General features: G+C 40.2%; 2 protein-coding genes across 3 annotated transcripts; both read right to left on the minus strand.

The window, feature by feature from the left end:
- Nucleotides 1–359: 359 nt before the first annotated feature.
- LOC121605762 (afadin- and alpha-actinin-binding protein-like) lies at nt 360–8203 on the minus strand. 2 transcript variants are annotated; one of them, XM_041935827.1, is made up of 14 exons: nt 8119–8203; nt 6369–6485; nt 5828–5979; nt 5449–5652; nt 5185–5295; nt 4919–5054; nt 4685–4760; nt 4190–4370; nt 3610–3757; nt 3365–3501; nt 2949–3122; nt 2365–2482; nt 1637–1781; nt 360–1382 (listed from the first exon to the last, which is right to left on the minus strand). In XM_041935827.1, the coding sequence occupies exons 2-14, from the start codon at nt 6385–6387 to the stop codon at nt 1241–1243; spliced, it is 1743 nt and encodes a 580-aa protein (XP_041791761.1). In that variant the 5' UTR covers nt 6388–6485; nt 8119–8203; the 3' UTR covers nt 360–1240. The 2 variants fall into 2 exon arrangements, with proteins under 2 accessions (XP_041791761.1, XP_041791760.1); XM_041935826.1 differs by having other exon boundaries at nt 5828–5982.
- Nucleotides 8204–9319: 1116 nt separating this feature from the next.
- LOC121605434 (atrial natriuretic peptide receptor 2-like) lies at nt 9320–21941 on the minus strand. The gene is made up of 23 exons (XM_041935339.1): nt 21886–21941; nt 21156–21246; nt 20716–20848; nt 20098–20221; nt 19342–19446; nt 18518–18620; nt 17212–17357; nt 17035–17107; nt 16491–16635; nt 16040–16126; nt 15779–15922; nt 15453–15574; nt 15087–15231; nt 14884–14932; nt 14692–14793; nt 14456–14575; nt 14131–14224; nt 13579–13666; nt 13295–13434; nt 12962–13114; nt 11800–11898; nt 10936–11027; nt 9320–9694 (listed from the first exon to the last, which is right to left on the minus strand). The coding sequence occupies exons 1-23, from the start codon at nt 21928–21930 to the stop codon at nt 9584–9586; spliced, it is 2511 nt and encodes an 836-aa protein (XP_041791273.1). The 5' UTR covers nt 21931–21941; the 3' UTR covers nt 9320–9583.
- Nucleotides 21942–22261: the final 320 nt, after the last annotated feature.

Genomic DNA, 22261 nt, shown 5'->3' on the forward strand with positions numbered 1-22261 from the left:
TTGGGTATGAACGGGCATCCTAGTAAGGCTCCGTCGTTCACAAGCGAGGATGGAGCAAGGTTGATCACTTTTTTGGGACCGGGGTTGTGTTAGAGATGTTAATCAATAACGATAAATACCTGCAAGAACAACACTGACTAGAAACCAAAAGCAGATGAAAAAGCAATTCATTACAGTGCTTACCTCAGTACTTGACAGTTCTGTCACCTCTCTGCTTCACTGTGTGGTTTTGCCTCAATGGACTCCACTTTGACAAGATGACACCGTGTGAGGACAGATGAAGCTGTTCCGCTGATCAGTGACACAGAATTATTTCTGATAGAAGTGAACAAAGGTCAAATGACAACGAACTTGTGTTTCAAGAATGTGTAATGAATGTTTCAAGAATACAAGATTGTCTAGAATGCATTGTGTCACATTCCTATTTTAAGAGTTATTCTAATCCATCAGTAAAAAGCCGCTAAAACAAACACATTCGTTTTGAAAAAATGGTGAGAGGAATTTACATTCATATAGACATCAGAGCAGTCTAACCTTTGTCAGGGTTCTACAGCACACATCATGTAATTTGTGCTAAATTCTACAGCGTTTCTTCCTATTTAACAGCAACATCACACATCACTCATTACTAATGTAACTGCAGCAGTTACTAGAAAACAATGCTGTCAATCACATTTCCATATTGAACTACAGAAACATACTTCATATTTAACCCAGCTTTCGTATTGCATTCAGTGAAACAGCAGCATTAAATTTACATTCTAAAACATTGTGTCAGTTGACCTGCATAACATTATAACAGAAGCTGAAAAGCAGTGATATCAACAGCAACATTTAGGCAGGTTTGAGCGCCAACAGCGACCACTAACAAGGGCCAAGCAGCGTCTCATTACAGGGACTCATGATCTTTTGTTGCACCTGCATTGCTAAAATATATTAGCCTCAGACTAAGATCCTAGATATAAGATATGATGGTAAAAACAAGATTTACAGTACCACATAAATACTTTTGTCACATAATCTAAAATAAAAATAGGAAGATATAAAAAGAAAAACAATTAGATAATTTTTCTCTCAGTCGCACAGAACACCAGCAGCTAAGCAGTTTGGCTTCAACTGCTCCCCAACTTTACAGTCTTTCTGCAAGTGTTTTGCATTTGCAACTCACGTATATCCTCCATCATCCATGATTAATGGACATTAACAATAATGCTGATTCAAATGATGAAAGTTTTTGGCTTCATATAGAGCTGTTCTTTTCCTTTGTGAGTGCGTTGCTGCTGTGGTCTTCACTGTCGTCCCACCGTTTGTGCTGAACTGGAGCATTTCCATTAAACAAGATACTTGATCCTTCAGCAGTCTTTCTCTTTGGTTTGGTGGAGCTGGAAATCAAATGTGACAAACAGTCAGGGACACACGACAGCAGAATTCATTTACAGGTACACCATGTCATGATTTGCAATAATGTGAACTCAACCACTGGCTTGTTTTATTTCTAATATTGTTTACTTATGTATCATATCCTGCTTCTCCCTAATATCCCCTTTGCTGCTGTAACACTGCATGTTTCAGTGCTGTGGGATTGATAAAGGATTATCTTATTTCACAAATCACCGAGCAAATAAAGACACTGTACCTGTTTTCTGGTATAAGGCAAAGTGTGCGATACAGGTCGGCTGTGGATGGTGATGTGAGTGGAACACATCTGGGTGTGGCCGTTGTGTCAGACGGGCATTTGATGAGCTTTTCTGGAGCCGACACTACACTCGCCTTTGTTTCAGCTGCAAACATAAGATTAAACTTTATTGATCCTCGTCAGGAAATTTACAACCTTGATTCCAAAAAAGTTTGGATGCTACAACATAAGTAAAACAGGATATGACAATATGCTAATCCATTCTGACATATACTTAAGTGAAAACAGTAAAAGACAAAACATTTAATGTCTTAACCATCAGCTTTATTGATTTTTGCAAATATATGCTTATTCTGAATTTGATGTTTGTGAAACACATGATTGTATAAAGATATTACTACATGGGCTCAGGAGCCCTTCATTTGCAAATGACTGCATTCTGTTTTTATTTATGTTTTACACAACTTCCCAACTTGTTTGGAATCAAGGTTGCAGCTACAAATAATATCAACACGCAGGGGAAAAGAAGTATAATATAAAACCAAACATTATTTGCTTAAATAAAACAGTTTTGGTATACAAGAATGATCGCCACATTGCCAACCCATAAGTATCATTATCATTCAGATTATCAATTATAATTATTATTCAAAAATGTATGATGGAAGATTATAATATCAAGATAAAGGTGATCTGGGCCCGTGCAATGTAAAGCAGCAGACACTTACATATTAAAAAGGCACTTTTAGACTTTGACATAGGGGGTTTCTTTGAGTCAGCAAATGGGCTCAGGTTTAAAAACTGGTGCTTGAGCCACGTTGCTCGATCCTCCTCGAAGGCCTTCCTCTGCAAGTTGAACCAGATACAAGTCATTTCACGAACACACACAAATCACACTTTTTAAATGTGTGATTAAGTTTTAAAAAGCCAGTGTGTAGGATTTAGTGGCATCTAGTGGTGCAGATTGCAGCCAACTGAATACCCCTGAGTAAGGTAGAATGACCATAAAAGCTTGTGAAACGTGCAAAAGTTGCCCTCTGGAGCTGGTGTTTGGCTTGTCCAGTCTGGGTTACTGTAGAAACATGGCAGTGCAACATGGCAGACTGGAAGACAAACAACTCCCTCTGTAGATATAAAGAGCTCATTTTACCGTAACGAAAAAACAATGATTCTTATTTTCAGGCGATTATACACTACGCAATTTCTCACATATTCCCCCTAAATCCTACACACTGGTCCTTTAAAGTGAGCACACAGACATAAAGAAGGGCATCTTGGCACACAGAGAAAACTTTGCTTGCTTTTATTTCACCTCATGGCTAAGTCTTATCGCTGCTTCAGTGAAGTTTCTCCTCTCCCTCTCAAAGATCTTTCTCTGCTCCTCCAGGGTCTTCCATTCCTCTCTGAGGCGCTCCTTCTCCTGCAGCATGTAGCAGTCGCTCAGCAGGGATGCCGTCTCCTCGTCGCACGGAGAGCTCAGCTGCTGCTGCAAGAAGAGAAGCAGACATGGTTTCTTCAGCCGGGGTTTAATAAAAGAAGTGTTAGTTCGAAATGTAAGTACTGCACCAAAGAAAATTCAGTATCTTTCCTCCAACAAGCAATGTTAGAGGTCAAGTAATACTTAAAAAAAGCAGTTTAAAATGTAAAACCCTTCAATTAAAAGTTGATAGCCCTCACTCAGTTCCAGGGAGCTTAATGGCTAACCCTCCAAGGTAACTTCAGTCTTACCTGCAGAAGCTGCTGCTGTGTTTGAATGAAGTCTTTGCACTGCTGGATCTCCAGCTTCAGTCTGTCCATCTCCTCCTCATGAGTCTCTCGGGAAACAGCGTCAGTGTTTTTACTCTCACCCATCTGAGCCAAAGATGCTGAACAAAAACAACCCAGAAAGTATCATTTCACAATTATGTTTACGAGACGCAGAGTTGTATTCCTGTCATGTCTCAACCAGGCATGGCGTTCTGCGTGAAGACTACCTTGGCTGTCCAATCTTTCAACATGGCTCTTGAGTCTTCTCCACTGGAGGCGAATACTGTTGGTGAGCTTCTCCCGGGCGTGAACACAATACAGCTCAACGCTTTCTTTGCTGGAATCAAACACTTCCTCTTCCTCATCTGAGTCAGCCTGACAGTGACAATGACGATATTTTCTAATTGATTTGTAGCACATCTGGCAAACATGTCTAAAAGACTAAGTGGCAGGCACAAGGATGATTGTCAGCTGTCCATCAAATTGTGATATATTTTAGCCACGGTTATTGTGTTGGTGTGTTTAATCAGTCACTTTGCAATCAGCTTTTATGAATCTTTCCACAACACTGAAATACTGGGGAAGAAAAGGGAAGAGCTTGTTTAATGAGTGTGTGGCAGTATATTTATCTATAGAGGCCCTGCCTTCTGCCTGTATGTTCTTAATTCAACCTTTGGGTTGTGAGTGCGTAGTCCCCAGCCAATAACAGCGCACAGGTAAGGCCGGACTATATGAAAAGATATAAGCAAGATATAAAGATTTAATAATAATAATAATAATAGAAAAGAGAAAAACAACTTGTCCTACCTGTGTGCCATCGTCTTGATGCTTTTCGCCTTTCAGCGTCAGTTTCCTTGAACTTAGAATGGACACGATGTCCTTTTTCATTTGCTGCAACACTTTATTCAACTCTGCGTTTTCTGACAGCAACTCCCTTTGTCGAGTGTCATAGTCGCTCAGCAGAGTCTTATACATCTCTCCCTCATGCCTTGGGATGAAAAGACGATCATCTATGTTAATTAATTGGTTAGAATCTCACATACATGACACATCTACAGACAAAATCAATTAAAGCTCCAGTAACATCTAGGATTTAGCAGTGCCACCAGGTTTGAAGCCTATGTTTCTGAAAATAAAAGCGTGTCACCTTGAAAACTGACAAAGGAGCTGATGTGCAACTTGTTTGAGATATAAAAGTAAGATACTTCTTGTATTTTACAAATCCTAATGTGTCTTAGGAGACAAGGATACAAAAGATACAGTAAAATGAGTTGACATATAAGCTGAAAGAAGTGAGCTTACTTTGCCTCTGTCTTTTCGGTTTTCCAAAGGCTTCTCTTCCCATCAGCTCTTCCAATGTTGTTTAATACATCAATAGCTGGAAAGAAGAATTCAAAAGTAGAATATGGGATATTAAGATTTTCCAAACGTCAATTTGAATCTTGTGTATAAAGTTGTTGGTTTAATTTCAAAATGTTAAATGTGGGGAACAGGATTGGGTGAAGGATGGGGCTGATTTTAAGTTTTCTATTAAACCTTGTTTCTTTTCCTTTTTATCAACCAGAAGTTGATTCAAGCGCTCCTTCAGTTTGTTAAATTCTCTTTCTTTCCTTTTCATCTCATGATTATACTGGCTGGCCCGGCTTGCAATTATGTTCTGAAGTTTTTGCACCTGGCAGGGGGAAATACATCAAGTGATTACTGTTGATACTGTCATGCTTATATTGTCATGCTTTAAAAAGAAAAAAACAGCTGGTGGATTCACTCAGCATTGTCAGGGGCAGTGATTACAAAGAACATACCTCTTCTTTTTCATTTTTCAGGCAGTTTTGCAAACTCTTCACTTTCAGCTGCAGTTGTCGCTCTCTCTCAAGGAGTCCTGTGTTTTCTCTTTTGGACAATTCAAGCTGCTCCTATGATAACACAATAACATTGTCACAGTGCAAGTTAGTATTTTCAGTATTGACAGCTACTCCTAAGGTACTTAGTTTTGGTTCGACATTTGTATTGCTATCTATGTTTTCATATTAACATGGAGTAATCACTGGGTTTAATTGTTACTGTACTTTTAGTCGGGTGCTGGTGAGCTGTAGGTAGTCCACATTGCTGCTGGACTTAAGCTGCTCCACTTCCATGTTTTCCAGAGTTCGGAGGCCCCTGCGATGCAGCTGAATCAGGTCATACATGCAATTTAGCACAGCCACAACATTCATCTCCGAGCTGCTGCCTGACTCCGTCCAAACTGGTGGGAGGCCAAGAGATGAAACCTCCTGCGAAAGGAAGGAAGGAAGAAAAGGATATTGAGTAAAAGGTGTATACGACCAGCTAGACTTAAACCCAGGACATTGCAGTCATACTGCCCATGTCTTAGACCACTGGGCACAATCATTTACATATCAATAGCTGTGCTAATAATACATCAAAGACACGTGTAAGGTTACCAACCTGATTGATGTGTGACAGACATTCTTGCACGTTGTGCTCTGTGCAGAACGTAGTGAGCATGTGGGACTTTCTGTGCAGTGGCAGCGATGATTGGCTAAACTGCCTCAAGGGGGATGTTCTACATTCAACAGAGGTGCTGCAAATATCCTTGACTTCTAGGGGAAAAATGTCTGTCATGTATAATGTCATAAAACACTTCATATAGAGTAAAAGTTAGAGAAATTGAGTCTACTTTTGGCACTTATGGCAGGTTAGTTTAATTCACAAGGTCTGAGCTCCAGATAGAGGTCAAAATTATACAGTAACCTACACACAACTGCTGAAAGCAGAACACTACATTACTATAGTTCAGTTCATCTAACTAATGAGGATGCAGACGTAAAATCATATTTTAAGAAACACTGTACAGTCTCTCAGACATGTAAAGATGTCAGTGAATTTCAGTTTCTTCTTAACAACTGCTGGGTACAGCAGCCAACTGTTCAACATGTCTCACGGTGCATATTCACTGGTCTTCAAAGATGTCAAAATCTGAACTCACCCAGGGAGGACTCTGGCATTGTTGTGCAGTGCAGCCTTGAGGCTACGTGTCTGGATCATCTACTACATGTGCAGGATACACAAAGCTCACCACAAGATCCACCTACGCACTCTGCTCCTGAAATAGAGGGTCAGATTAGCAGCGGCCAGTCAACACAGTCTGGATTACAAGGCAATGGAAGTGAACATGCAGCAGTGAGGGGTGGAAACACGCAGCAGCCTAAATAACAGAGCGTGAGAGCAGCAGTTTCACAAGCTCTAATTCATTCATCTATCACAAGCAACAAGCTAAACAGTGATACATAGTGTACACGCAACCATTCTTTACATTATTCATTTATTTACACTCATTGTGATTATTATGTCCTGTTGTTGCTGCTTTGTGGTTGTCAATGCAGGAGTATCTAACAGGTTGCAGGTTGGTACCCCGCCGGCATCTTATCCCAATGCTCTTATCATCAGCTGATCAGACTAATCCCAGACAGACACTGTGGTGATTTGTCCACAGAGCCATACAATCAGAAACACATGTTTTTTCTCCTGTCAAATAACATCTATGTTTTCAACAAATAGACACACTACATACAGACATTTCTGAAAATTTACCATAAAAAAAAGAGGTAGCACAAAACCTCTTTAATAGCAACTATGAGAGCACGAGCAGAAGCTGCATGTAAAAACTGAACATTTGTTCTATGAAGAGCATTTTGTAGACTTTACATGCATTTTAGAAAATTGAAAAGGCTGTGGCTCATCAACAACTCAGGGGACCTACCCTTTGGTCTCAGCGACACTTAATCAGCCTGGCAAGACAGATGGCAGGCCGAGAGCCACACAGCTTAACAAGCCTAGACCGTGCTTAGACCGACTACTCCACAAGTGATAACCTTTAGATCATTAGTCAAATTAAAAAGTCTTCAAAGAGAGATTTACATGCAAGCATCTACAGAATGGGTTTTAAGGTTTGTGGTTTCTCAGAGGCATGTGTGATTAAGGTCCATAGTTTAAACCAGATTTTAAACTATGACGGGATGCAATCATAGGAGGCAATCATAGGGGGACAGGGGATGCAATCATAGGAGGCAGTTCAGACAGGTACACCTCAAACATTAGCGCCTACATGAACGTAGGATTCATGGCAGGGCTGTTGTATTGGACTGCATTAGTTTTAGCTAGGTGTACCTGATAAGTCAACTTGGTCCACTTGAAAGGAGAATAAAATGTTATGTAGTGTAACTTTAAAGTGTACTCAAACTCGAGCATTGCTGGGACTGTCCAGAAAAGGTTGGAAAATACACTGACTTAGTTGACTAGAGAATATTAACGAGGCTACGTCGCTTTTAAACGCATTCTGACAGTTAGCTAAGTATCCAAAACATGCTAAATGTGCCACATTAGCCCCCGTTTACATGAACTGTACTGTAAGCTACATACTGATCTAACGGTAGAACGTTATTTTGTCGAGGCGTTAACTATTTAACCTCGCTATCTCCAAGACAATGTTAACCGACTCGATAAATCATGTTTTATCATGATAAAATAAAACAAGTCGATGTGCAGTTCCTTCACACAGCAGTCAGTGTTAAACTTAACTACCGTTACCCACTGAGTGCCCCCGCACCTCAAAACAATCTGACACTGGAGCGCAACGGCTGGCTATGCTAGCTAAACAAGTTGACTAGTGACGAAAGCAGACGTTTAAAATGTTCACTTCATGAAGAAGTGAGCAGGAAAATGTCTCCAATACTTACTTTGCACTGCACTACGTTGCAGTCTCGACTGTATTTCCCAAAACCTCCCAGCCTGACGATACTGCAGCTCCTTAATCCATGTCGGTCCGAATGACAGTACACACCAGTGCACGCAAACCAAACAGCACGCTAATTGGTCGACTCGTTGTCTAGCAACCAAGCACGGCTCAACGTGATTGGCCCTTCGTTGTAAGGCATGATAAGAGTTTTTAACAGCAGTCGTAGATTTTTTTTATCTTTGGTATCATGACCTTATATTTTGGACTGTGGTTAGAAGCTACGACTAAAACTTTGTTCATTATTTACTTTATTTATCGAACTGTATTCACTAATACCAGACAGAGTCAATTAAATGTGTAAGGAGCAAGACTGACATAAAGCAGTGAAAGTTATCCATCGTGTATCTACCATTCTGCATTTACAAGACAGATGCACCATGTGAATGAACAAAATTATTACTTCAAAGTAACTTTAATGATTTATACAATCACTGAATATGAGAACAACACAATGAAACAGCTCAATGCACTGCACAGTCAGCAATACCTTACAAAAACTACAGCAGACAAGTGCACGTTCTTATTTTAAGTAAGTAAGGAGCTCAGTTGTATGTATCAAATCTAATCTGCATCCAGTAGGCATGCAAAAAGTTCATGGCAAACTACATCATTTGGAAAATGGAGCGTGGCTCTGACCTTTTCACAACAGAGATTTTGACTTCTCATAGCAGAGAAAGATCATGTGTAGTAACAGCATTAACAGTGGGTCAGTCTTTTCATTTCTACCTGTGAGCAATCTTGTGCAACACCAGGGCCCTTATTGCCATAAATAAATGGAAAAAAAAGTGATTTTCAAGTTTATTAATTACACCTGTGCTTTTCCTGCTATGACATCATTGTCTGTATTGTCTGCTGTGCAAAAGGCCTTTACTCATTCAGACGCCAGTTCTTGCATCTAAAATGTAAGGAATCAGATGGCTCTTATCTAAGTATTATTTTATTAATTTTCAGGCAGTGAATAACTCCTTTTCTCTTAATTTGTCAGGAAAAAAAAAAACTGGCACACTTCTCTGCATATTGTTTTACTTTCTTCCAAATGTAGAAAAAAAAGAATAAATAAAAGGTGACCATGTCCTGTGCAACAGCCTTCCAAAAGAAAAAAAAAAACATATTTTTTTATTTCTTTTTTACATATTGTGCATTTCTGGGATATTGCTTATCATCTTCACTTCTGGTCACAACAATGGAACCATCATGATGGCAAATACTTTACTAGTAACATGTACTGGGTTTACATTTAAATATCATTTAAATTCTTGATCAACTAGCCTATTTGTTTATCCTGTCACTGTGTCTGCACAATTTAACTCCAGCATAGCTCACTGGGCACAATTCAATTGTACACAACACAAAGGCTGACCAGTTTTTTAATACAGTTATTTTCACACTTTAGGCTTTACCCAGATCTAGTCACTAACTGGCACTGGGACCCCTCTGGATTCAGATGTTCTGAGAAGTGGGTCTGTATGATCGTCTCTCTTTGCTTCGAGCCACCATGTTGTCATGTCCCCTTTCCCCTGTTTGGTCAAGAAAAATGAGAGACAGATTGAATGTGTGTGAGAGAGAGAAGAGAGTCATATTGCAAAGCATGTGTCCCTTTGAATTTTAAATAAAGCCATTAGGGTTTGATGGGGGGCAGAGAGCAGCAGCTGAGGCCACCTCTTAGCAAGACATCACAAGTGTCAGCAGTGCAGGCCCCGTCCGTTGGGAATGAGACGGAACACCCTCCCCCATTATTACACTGGCACCACCCAAAAAGAAGCCTTAGGTTGCAGAGTGAATAGAAGCCAGTAGAGCAGGATAATACAATACTTGTCTGAAAAAGAGAGCAAATACCAGACCCACCTGATCTCTTTTCCCTTGGAGGGAAGTTTTAAATTTCCTGTGATCTTTTCAAATCTCAGCCTCATAAATCTTTTGTCTTTTTCAGTCAGCTTCAAAGATTGTACACCAGCTTCTAAAACTAGTGCAGTCTAATATAATAAATCCTAATCTCATGAAGGGTATAAAGTTCAGTTTTTGTTGAATCTGTTCTGGAGGAGTGTTGATTCATCTTTATGGTCATTTTGGAGGATGTGGTGCTGTTGAACTGCACTGCATCTTACAGAGTGCTGTTTCTGTTATTTAGCCTACCCTCACTGATATAATATAATGGATGAATGATACAAAAACTGCCATGGAGGTAGGTATTGTAAGACTGTTGCATTAGACTGCATTAGTTTTAACTAGATGCACCTGATTAACTGGCAACTGAGAGTATAGGAGCTGTGCTGAGTGAGATGTGCTTTCCAGCACAATAAAAGGTCCAGTCACTACAGCAACCACCATGACCAGGAATGTACGAAACATAACCCTCTCTTCAGTGTTTTGAGAAGTTGTGGCAGACTTAGGTTGTGTGAGGGGCAGGGTGAAAAAAAGAAAGGGGCTTTCCTGAGTGCACCTTATCACATTTTCTCCACTGGTAAAGCACCATATTCGGCATTGTATCACGTTTTCTCCACTAAAGGGCACCAGAGGGGGCATCACATTTTCTTGAACACCGGGTGACTGTAGCGGGCACTTAGAGCTATAATGTTTGATCTACCATAGCGGTACCAAAGAGTGCACCTTCCCAGAGGTTTTTTCAGACATGGGTCACCACAGCAGTCCACCAGTGTGTGAAGTATGTTTTCCCACAAAAAAATTAAAGCTACAGGAGGATAAATGTATATTTTCTCAGCAGCTAAATATCACAAATGTATGTAGTCTATAACAATACCTTCACATTAAGTGTTCCTCTGCATGTCAGAACGTAACCTCTGAGTGTGTGAAGCAGGTCAGCGGTAGCACCACTCACCTGGATCTTCAGAGCTGTGGACATAAATATAAAGAAATACACAGCGAATGATATTGTGCAGTTATATGAGCAATGTGTCTGAAATTTAATGTAGCAGTTTAACTTTTTGCATGATTATCATTATGTGTAATATGATCCACATGTGCCTCTTGTTCAGTCTACTACATACTCATACACAGAGGTCTGTAAGGCATGTCTGTAATCATGTAAGACAAAGTTAGCAGATGCATAAGTACTATATGTAACAGATGTTTGCAAAAATGTGCAAGGCAAAGTATTTTACTGTGTGCACAAACCTCACTCCAAAACTGGGATGACTTACCTTTTCTTTGCAAAGCTCACCAGGTCAAGTTTTTATCTCATATCTAGTATGAGCATATATTCATCATTAACATTTAGACTTTTGTTTTTTTTTAACTTCTGAGCCAACAATCTGAACCTGCAGACTCACTCAGTGCTTTTCCATCATCCCACTAGCTTAATGCAGAGGATTAGGTGCTTGGTGAGCACACTGTCACACCTTCCATGTTGTTAACTGGAGACAATCCTGTTCGGCACAACTTCAGCAGCAACAGCACAGGTCAAAGGTTAAGTCTGACCTGCCACTGAGGCCAGTTACAACAACACTGAAGACAAACTTTTAATCAATGTCAAGAGGGCAAACAAAAGTAATGTAGCACAGTTCAGGCAGTAAAAACTAAATCTGAAATTAACCTTTTTTCTGAGACTAACTTCCACTTTGAGACATTAATTGGATGAAAGGCAACGTGTCTAATCCTTCATTACCTTCACTTGTTGATTCCATCCGAGATGCTGTGTTGACAGTGTCCCCAAACAGGCAGTAACGAGGCATTTTGGTGCCAACCACACCAGCCACAACAGGTCCTGGCAGAATAAACAGCAGTGAGGTTATTTAAAAGAGTCATACTTCACACAAGTTACATGTATATATGAAGCATTGTGATTGAGATTGTGAATATGAACAACCTGCTAAAAATATTGAGATTTACGTAATTATCAGTATTAACGCATTAAATATGGGCCTGATCCAAACAGGATTATTTAGGAAAAATAACATAATGAGCATACAGGAAGATTTTCTGGTGACAAAGGAACACTATACAGTTCTGAAGGGATAATATTAATAATACTAAAATATTTAAGATAAGATAAGATAAAACTTTATTCATCTCCAATTTTGGGGCAAATTTGGGCATTACAGCAGCATTGAAAGCAATGAGGAAAAAAATAGCAGGTTGTGAACATTCGAAATAAACAAAATACAAAATAAAAAAGTAGACTATATATGTACATATTATACAAGCAAAATGGAAAATATATATATATATATAAGAAATATGTAAAAAGTGTGTATTGCCCCAGTAGCTGTAGAAAAAAAAACAATGTAAGCTGCCTTCCGATTAAAAATAACAATAAAAATAAGACATCATATGTGTCCTCAAAACTAACTTGCAGAGCAATTCAAAATCCATTATGATGATTCAAGCTACATGCATGTGTTGCTATAATGACAACAAATTATTTGTATAGATTGCATTATCATTATTTTTCCTGACCAGATGTGCAAAAGCATATTTAAAGGAAAATAATAGTTTTGGTCTTGCCTTTGAAACAATACATCTTCTTAAAAAGGCCTTTTAAGTCGTTCTTTTCATAATTTCTGCTGCATTTACATCTAATTTTATTAACATTTAGCTTGTCATATATGCACACAGGCTATTGTTTGACTGTCCCATTCTGCAACCTTGGAGCATTGCAAAATTATGAATGTGTCCTCTGAAAGCCATCTGTTGTCTTAACCTTTGACATTTCTGATAACTTGTGTCCTAAGGAGGTGTTCAGTGATTGTACTTCCCCCAACCTTCAGAATATACGTGCTTTCTAAAACCATGCATACAGTATGTGGTCGGACAAATGTCCACAGTACCTGAGTGGATGCCAGCGCGTATCTTCAGCTGTGTGTTGGGTTTGTGAGGGATCTTGAAAGTGTGGCAGACGCTGACTAGATCAAGAGCCATGCTGGCTATCTCTCCAGCATGATTAATGCCATTTTCTTGAGGGACCCCAGAGACAACCATGTCTGGAGGTTTCCATGAAAAGAGACAATACAGGAAGAGGCGGAGACGGATGAATTTCACATGCTCTTCAGCCAGTTATTTTCAAGCTGAGATTTTTAAAATACTATTGTAATGGAGCTTTGTGAAAATGAATTTATCACTTTGTGCAAGTGGTTAAAAATCAGTTTGTCATCCTTACTCACAAGCATCGCCTATTGTCTCTACTTTGTAGACGTCGTAATTGTCTATAATGTCATCGAAGGTGGTGTAGAGCTGGTTCAGAAAGTTCACAACCTGGTAGGGAGTGCTGGCACCAGACAGCTGAGTAAAGCCGACAATATCGCTGTCACAGGACAGTAATACAAAGTTAATCATCTCCAGTTCTACGTGTGTAATATAACCAAACAATCTTTGAAAAAAAGAAACAAATTGTATGCCCATGTCCATTAAAAACTAAAAAACTATGAATTGAACATGCTTTACACACCTGAAGTAGACAGTGGCGTTGGAGAAGCTCTGAGCCTCTGCTGTTCGACCTTGCCGAAGGTCATCAGCCACCGGTTTTGGTAACATACCTGCACAGGAATTTCATGACTTAAAAGTATGCACCGTTTGTCTGCTGGAAAAGGCTTTGGGGCAATGCTCAGTAATGATGAAGGTGCTACTTCTGCACCACTAGATGGCAGTCAGCACATTAGAACGTGTCCTTCAATGCTTGAAAATACCCCTCAGGTGAATGACTAACTGACATTGGTTTAACAGTAACAACTCTGCCTTGAGCAGCTTTCCATATGCTGCACCATGACATGCACATATTGTAGATCATAGATGTGTATGTGCACATTTTATAGTTTACCTTTCATCACCCATTATGTAATGCACTACAAATCATGTCCTGCTTGAACTAGACACATCCGTGTTATCTCTGCAACGTCGCCAAGACAAATTCCTGCCTGGCTGATAGGATGTTTCTGCTTGGGGTCAATCACTGGAGCCGTGCAACTCTTTCTCATCTCTCCATGCTGTTATCCTGACTCACTGTATAACAGCCGATCCGTCTTCTGTTTCTCTTGAAGAAGGTCCTGTGTTCTCTCAGCAACTATGGCCTCCAGATGTTTGCTGTACTTCTCCATCTGCGGTTACAGAAACTCTGTTTGTGTCTGAAACTCACAACAGTCCAAATTTTTTTCGTAGCATTTGTCTTTGATATCCAACCATTTCGGAAATGAAGGTTTTGATCCAAATAATATAATGTTTTTTTTGGTTATACTTCTTGTGCTACTCATGGTAGAGTTAATGCAAGCTATGTGTCTTTACACCAATGTTGTTTCATACTATTTTACCATATTTCAGTGGGTTATTACCAGGTTCATCATCATGTCCACTGGGCTGACTTTGTGTGGGTTCATCTTGTCGAGCATCTTCTTCACCTGCTCAAACGTGGGCCTCATGGTGGCGTTATGAGACCAGCACTTCTTAATGAGCTGCTCAAGTGTTCCAGAGAAGAAATGTGTTCATACAGAAATATGTCTATGACATATCATACCAATAGAACAATTTTCCCTACACAGTTCTAGCAACATTTGCACATGTGACAGACCTCGCAGTAGTCTCCTTGATTGGGACAGTCAGTATCTGCCTTCCCTGCTTTGATTTCAGGCAGAGGGGGGCGCCACATGAGATCCATCCTCACTCCCTCAGCCTGGTCCTGTTAGAGAGGACGGCTGGTTACGGAGCAAAGATCAAAAGAAAGCCGAAGGCTGTAATCTTGAGCGAGGGCTGTCATACTCACTGAAATGAGGTCAGAGCGAGTTGCAATCTCAACCAGAATCATGGAGTAGCTGAGGAGAGGGAAAAGCAGGGAGAGGACATTATTTTCCATTTCCATATTTACTAAAATTGAGCAGAAACACTTTTATGAAGCTGCTTGCCTGCCTCAGTTTCCAAATAGTGCAATCCAAAGTCAACTGCTTGTACTGTGACACAAAAACACACCTGTAGACGTCTGCTGCTGGTGTCATGTTGGAGCTGCTTCCCAGCATCACCTCTGGGGCACAATATATACGATTTACATCACCACAATTGAAGCCATTATTGATGGCCTCAAAGTCCTCCTTTCTGTAGGCTGTGAGCCCATAATCTGAAGCCAAACACAGAAAAAAAAGAGTAAAGCGACGCAGGATGTTGTTGTTTCACTTTGCTGCTGATGTGGGATGTAGCTGAGTAACACAGTGAGTGTTATTTCAACTGTCTATGTCGAGGAACTTATCACACTTAACTGCTGGAAACAGAATATCACAATGGGAAAAACACTTTGAGTTGACCTGGCACACTGCAGACTCAAGGATGACATACTGATACCTGAGATTTTGCACACCCAGCGATCATCAATTACACAGTTTCTGGAGTGAAGTCTCCCATGAAACATCTTGTGCTGGTGGAGGTAAGACATCCCACGGGCGATGTCGGTGGCAAAGGACAGTCTGTGTGGGGCAAGAAACCCTTACACGTTACTATATGTTCGAACATTGGGTCACTCCACACCAACAACACAAAAATATAATACTGTTTGTCTCAAAGCTTGCATGCATGATCTATAAAACTCTAATCTATACAAAAAGCTGGAATAGGGAAAAGATCAAGACCAATTTAATGTGTTAGAAATTAAGCTGTGTGTGAATTCTCACCTGAAGCCCCAGTTGATGGGGATGTCGTCATTCAGCAGGACATCGGACAGGCTTCCTTTGGGGCAGTGCTCAGTGATGATGCTGACGTAGGGGACCTCAATGGACCCACCGACGAATTTGCACAGATTGGGATGGTCCAGCTGCCTGTAGCCAACAGGAAGCAACACACAAGCTGCAGGGGTTGATCTTTCACGTGAGGGACGAGACTTTATCATGTCAGTAAAGTCTAGTTTTCTCTTCCCTTTGTAGGATTCTTCTCACCTGACTTCTTTCACCTCCTTCCTGATGGTCTTAGAGAGGGCGAAGTGTTTATTCTGGATGCGCTTCACCGCCACTGTCCTCCCATCGCTGCAACACAGTTAAGATCACAAAGTTTTAATGCCATCTCTAATTTCTTTTCTTATTTTATCCTTATTTAACTCAAATATTTTATCTATTTCACTACCTCTCAGACCGTCTCTGTGCTCCTGTAACATGTGAATTTCTCTTCAGGGATGATCAATCAAGTCTTATCTTCAGTTTTTACTGCCACAGCTGTACAGTGCTGATTCATATAGTATTGTTCATATTTTATCGATCCACACAGCAAAAGAGTGAAGGAGTAAAGTCGTGTGTTTGGATGAAACAGACAAAAATTGCACCCTTTTACTTCTGTTAATTGAACATTTCCAATTTATGAGCGGTGATATAAACTAATAATAACTTTTCTCACTAGATGCCTGGCTGGATGAAGTCTTGTTTGAAGGAGGCGTTCACTCTGGTGCACACAGTCATATCCGTAGTTCGACTGATGGTGGAGTTACTCTTGCCGCGCTGCAGGCTGGTGGTGCTGCCGAGGCCCATGCAGTATGCCCTACCTGCAGACAGTGAGGCACTCATGTCAGACAGGGGGTCAGTTTTCTGTAAATCCAGGTCCATGCACGACTGTGCTTTATATATGAATAGAAATGCTTTTAATGGAGGGCGTATAGAGGGTAAAATATCCTCCAGGCCTGGTCCACTCTTATTTACATAAAAGATGAATTTGAGAATGAAATTCACATACTAGCAACAGATATAACAATAAGATAAAAGATATATCATTATTTTGGCACATTCAGTCACATTCTTCTCACTTAAATGTAAAATGAAAGTGATCCATTCCAACTCTCAAGTCTTATAAGAATGTGAAGGTCTAGTAAGTTAAGTTTTCTGCAGAGATATACATTATGTCTGTAAACAGTGTCTTTTAAAGGCTTCAGCCTGAGACATTTTACCAAATATTATGTTCTTGTAGTTGATGATCCAGCTTTCATCCCATAACATCCTCTGTTTCTGGTACTGGAGCCACTGCAGGGAGGAAATTAAGATAAACATCAGAGCATTAAACATCTCCTCTCTCTCTCTCTCTGTGTGTGTGTGTGTGTGTGTGTGTGTGTGTTGCCAAGACTGACCACCATGGTTAGAATGAAGCCGCTGCTGAAGAGAGCGACTGGAAGCCCGATGGCCACCTTGATAGTGATGGACATGGGGCAGATGCCACAGTCTGCGGGACAGTTGAGGCAGTTCTCCTCCAGCTCGCAGACGTCATCCCCACACACTGAAATATAATCACACAACTGAAGCACAAGCAGGAAAACCACACTGGAGAAAAACTCTGTCACAAACAAAAGTCTGTACAGTCAAAATACAATACTAAAAGCTTTAAAAAATACTAAAAGTAAAGTTTCATGGAGAATAATAATTTTTAGGTTAATTTTAAGGTGGAGCTAATTTTAGCTAGTTAATATAGATAGATAGATAGATAGATAGATAGATAGATAGATAGATAGATAGATAGATAGATAGATAGATAGATAGATACTTTATTTATTTATCTCCAAAGAGAAATTTACAGTTCCAGCAGCTCAAAGGGTGGAAACACAAGGGCATGCAAAATAAGAACAACTTTCAGGTACAAAATGCAAAGACCATTTATAAACCAGGAGGCAAAAATACAATACAAAATACAAAATAACAATATAAGAAAAAATAGTGAGATAAAAATATAGAACTAAGCTGTATAAAATAAAAATCTGGTGATTAACTATGAGCACAGTAGTGCAGTCGGTTTGTCCACAATTAAGTCCAGCATATAGATGTGTGTGTGATAAAGTCCTGCATATAGATGTAGCTTGCAAATTTCCTATAAGGTCTTATTTTATATGATCTTACCCTGTAATAACAGATCATAATTAATTTCTTGATTCAATTCTGTATTTTGAATCTGCAAAGTAGTTAGTAACCATCAAAATAAAAGTATAAAGTAGTCAGAAAATGGAAAAACTCAACTTAAGCACAAGTATTTCAAACTATACTTAAATACAGAACTTAAGTAAATTCCACCACCACCATTATGTTTTGAGCATAATTACAGATACATTAACAACACAAATACTTGTATAAAAGTCTATTATTGTAACTGAGCCGATAGTGAAGCAGTTGTTTTGTAATGACAGCCTTTCTACTGCAGGGTAACACACAACTCGACCTTCCTCCTGATGTTTCCGTGCAGATTCAGTGTGTAAAGAGGAGTGTGCTGGTACTCTCCTTGTCTGATTAATAAAACATTTGCTTAGTGCTGTATTGCTCAGCAACTGAAAGGTGGTCATTTTCTGCAAATGCGATGGTTTTACCGGCTCATGGCTGAGCTGCAGAGGCATTACTCAAAACTACCGATTCAGCGAATCCTCATGCGCAAACTTGAGTTAGCAGACTGACCTTGAGCACTGACAACGAGCACTTTGGACTCCAGGGCGGCGTGCATCTGCCCTATCTTGATATGAGCAATGACTGAGGTGACTCCCACATGGATCAGCACCACCTGCATGAGAAAAAAAATACATGCATGCATGAAAACCAGTTGTGCACATTTTTCAAACCTTTAAAAAACTGCCAAACTTTGCTTCACTATGACTTAAAATTGGATCCAAACAATCAGAAAACAATCACAGCTGTAGATGTGTGAGCTGTATAAGGAACTTCTTGCCTTCATGTGTCTTTGTAGGATTGTTGTTTTAACCACAACATTAAAATTTTATAACACATGAACTCATTTTTGTTTGTTTGCACTTTTAATTTTACAGTCGTTTGATAATCCACAGCTCGGGGTATGGCCGACCCTTGTAATTTCCTGCTAAGAGACAAGTAATTACAACCTGCTGCCGTGTTGTATCGTGACGGACCAACCAAACAGACTGCAGGCTCCACAAAGGATGTGTCACTTTGATCAGGACTTTCATGTTTTGTCTGGGTGCAACATGAATCCCCTTCAGACAACAAAGTCAGAGTTGAACATCTGCCATCTGACAGACTCTTTCACCCAAAAACAAGGTGCTGGACCACAAAAGACTGCAGCTGGTAAATTGGTTTAATAGCATAGGGTGATTTTATTTAGAGATTTGTGTTATAAAATAAAATATATGCATCTATATATATACATATATAGATGATATGGGGGTGAAAGAAATACTACAAATCTCCAAACCTCAACACATGTTAGACATTATGCATTCTTTTGAAGGGTTTTGTTTGGGTTGGCTCACCTTTGAAGTCCAGTATTTCTGGGTCATCTTGCCTGCTTTGGATACAGTGTGAGTCACTATTTTACCATCGTCAGGAATCCACGGGCCGCAGATTCCACCTTGTTTCTGTGCAGAAACAAAGCAACAGTTTGGAGAGGTAGAGGTAGAGGGAAATACTTTTTACTCCGCTACATTTGTCTGACAGCTTTAGTTACTAGATGCTTTTTAGACTACACTGTTTCATTCCCCTCCTGTCAAGTGAAAACTCTAAATCTGGTGATTTTTAAAATTTGAATGTTTGTGATCAGCTGAAGGATGACATGTTTGAACTGTCTTGAATTAGCTGGAAAATGCATCGTTATTAAGCTGAAAACAGGAATATGATGCACACGATTTGTTGCTGTAGATACTACAAACTACATAAAGCCGTTAAATAAAGTAGTTCAAATGAATGAAGCATCTACAGCAGTAAAAGGCAACATGCACATTAATGCAGCAGTGATATTAATCCAGAAACATCAGATCTGAAACACTGACAGAGAACATTTTACTGCATGATGAGTACTTTTACTTCAGTAAAGGTTTTGAATGCAGGGCTTTTACTGATTTCCTTCAAACGTGGTGTCATTTATTTTAATATTTCCCCCAAAAAAACAGCTCAGGATTGATCTAGAGATCATATTTGCATGCTTAACTTTCCTTTCATGAGGAGGCGAAGATGATGGACTGGCTGCATTTGGTGAGCCAGTGTTGCGCGGCACACTGCTGGGTACCCACCATGAGTCCAAGAGGACAGGAGTGGATGTTGGCGTGATACACGCAGCAGTTCATTTCATTGGCGTTGTTCCAGTTTGCCGGGCACTCGTGTTCATGGCAGAACCTCTTTGCCTCTGATGCATTACTAAATGGGAAGACAGGCAAATAAACAATGAAAAGCAACACCCCAGGATGCTATTTACAAGGGAAGTTCAGCTTGCCATTCTTCTGGCTTAAACTTGAAAATGATAGCAGGTTTGAGCCTAATTTAAGATAGAATACATGTTCAGGGACACACATGCATCTGTCAGGAATAAGTAACCGATTAGGTGTCTTCTACCTTTTAATTTTTAACAGACTTTCAACAACTTGGCAGACTTGTCTGGTGTATACGTTATGTTTTTTATGTTAAATTCTACTATATTTGGTGTGTCGTTGTCCTCTTTCTCATTGTGAAGTATATTGATAAACCGTGTGAAATTTATTTACTTAGAAATATTGACTTTCGATGGTGGTGCAGCAGTATGCCAGCATGTGTGTGTCCGTGTGTGTGTGTGTGTGCATGTTTGTGTGTGTCTGTGTGTGCATTCTGGGCATGGCAGACGTTTAGGATTCCAGTTGTTTATGTAACACACTCACCTGAACTGGAAAATCTTGTTCCTGACTGTGTACTCGTAGAAGGAATCTGACGCTGTCACCGTGTACGAGACATTGAACTCTTCCCCGTTTGTCACCTTCTCTGGCGGACGCTGCACCCACGCCATTTCCAGGCCTGAGAGAACACACATGTCACAAGAATGTACACACTGTGTACGTACGCCTACAGTAAAGGATGCTGCGCACTGTACTTGCACTTAACTCTGTTAAGCCCCATCTACTAAGTCAATGTGATGCATCTGAACAAATGCTGGTGTCTCCTTCCTTTTCAGCCACAAGAGGAAAATCATTTGTTTCTACAGTAAATGCTCACACATAAATCTCTCACAACAACTAAACATCAGCTGTTTTGACTTCATTGAAACACTCCAACAAACAGAGAGCCAGGCACACAGATAAATGTCTAAAAAAAAAAAACTCACCACCACAGCTGATCATGTTGTAATCATTCGGATTGTTGATCGGCCAACAGTCGTACTCTGTGTTGTCCAGATCGTGCCAGCAGCTCACTCCCTGCAGGAAAGATAGGAAGCTTTATACATAAAGGCATTTTTCATTGGTGTGTGTAAACAAATTTGTAAAGCATAATGTGTGTTGTTTTTATCAGTGAGTCAGGGCTGGTCATGTGAGTTTGTTAATGAATTAAATACACACTCAAGTCTGCAAAGCCTTGCTGGTTTGGAGCCAAAACGATAAAGAGCAAATTCAAACAGCAGCCGACAGCATGACCAACAAAATCGCCACAGTGGATAAATGTAAGGATCACAGCGTTATCTTTTAGTCAAGAGTGGTTATACAATGCTTTTAATAAGCCCCACAAGAAGCTGGCATGTAACCCAGCGATACACGGAAACGCCACAACGCCTGCGGCAACAAGTGTTTCTGACAAGACAACAAAAGCAAAGGGGGCTTCCTCGACAATACATGAAAATGTGAATATTAAACACTCAGTTTACGCAGCAGTTCATAGGCTTTCCTTTGTGTAATACAGCCAGACATCAACGCATCACCCCTGCCCTCTTCTAACAGCATTGTGAAGTCCATTAACAGGCTCATCTTAAACATGTGTGGCCATTAGTCCACATTTCCTCTCTGGAATTGAATCTTTTGCAGTGTTGTATCTGTAAATCCTCCTGTAGTGTGAGAACTTACCAGCAGGAAACACAGGTAGAGGGACGCTGCTGTCCGTAGAGCCATGAGGAGGTTTGCTGTTGTGGCTGGACCTGCTCTGAACTGACTGACTGACTGACTGGATGACCAAATTTGTGTGTGTACGTCTGTGTGTGTGTGTGTGTGTGTGTGTGTGTGTGTGCAGTCACCAAAACACAGCTAAAGTACCCTTCCCCAAATGTTTTTTTTTCCTTGAGGCCCACCCTTTCCCTTGTCCCTAATTGTCCAATCAGCAGAAGAGGCCCTCCAATCACAATTTGATCACGTACTGATCAAAGTGCTTCAGTTCACCTTCACTGTCTCACAGGTCAGAATCACCCAGAAGTCTCTGCTGTATCTGAACTCACTACCAGGGAAC

This window comes from Chelmon rostratus, chromosome 4 (assembly GCF_017976325.1).
Source record: "Chelmon rostratus isolate fCheRos1 chromosome 4, fCheRos1.pri, whole genome shotgun sequence".
Lineage (NCBI taxonomy): Eukaryota > Metazoa > Chordata > Actinopteri > Chaetodontiformes > Chaetodontidae > Chelmon > Chelmon rostratus.

What these genes read in the sequence shown, in the direction of transcription:
- LOC121605434 (XM_041935339.1), bottom strand. Translation starts at nt 21,930, where the DNA reads ATGGCTCTACGGACAGCAGCGTCCCTCTACCTGTGTTTCCTGCTG. An exon ending in CTACAAGAACATAATATTTG is followed by an intron (nt 16,636 to 17,034) that starts GTAAAATGTCTC and finishes CACTGTCTGCAG; the next exon opens with GTAGGGCATACTGCATGGGC. An exon ending in CCAGCAGCAGACGTCTACAG is followed by an intron (nt 14,933 to 15,086) that starts GTGTGTTTTTGT and finishes CCCTCTCCTCAG; the next exon opens with CTACTCCATGATTCTGGTTG.
- LOC121605762 (XM_041935826.1), bottom strand. An exon ending in ATCAAGACGATGGCACACAG is followed by an intron (nt 3,758 to 4,189) that starts GTAGGACAAGTT and finishes TGTCACTGTCAG; the next exon opens with GCTGACTCAGATGAGGAAGA. An exon ending in TGCCTTATACCAGAAAACAG is followed by an intron (nt 1,383 to 1,636) that starts GTACAGTGTCTT and finishes TTTGATTTCCAG; the next exon opens with CTCCACCAAACCAAAGAGAA.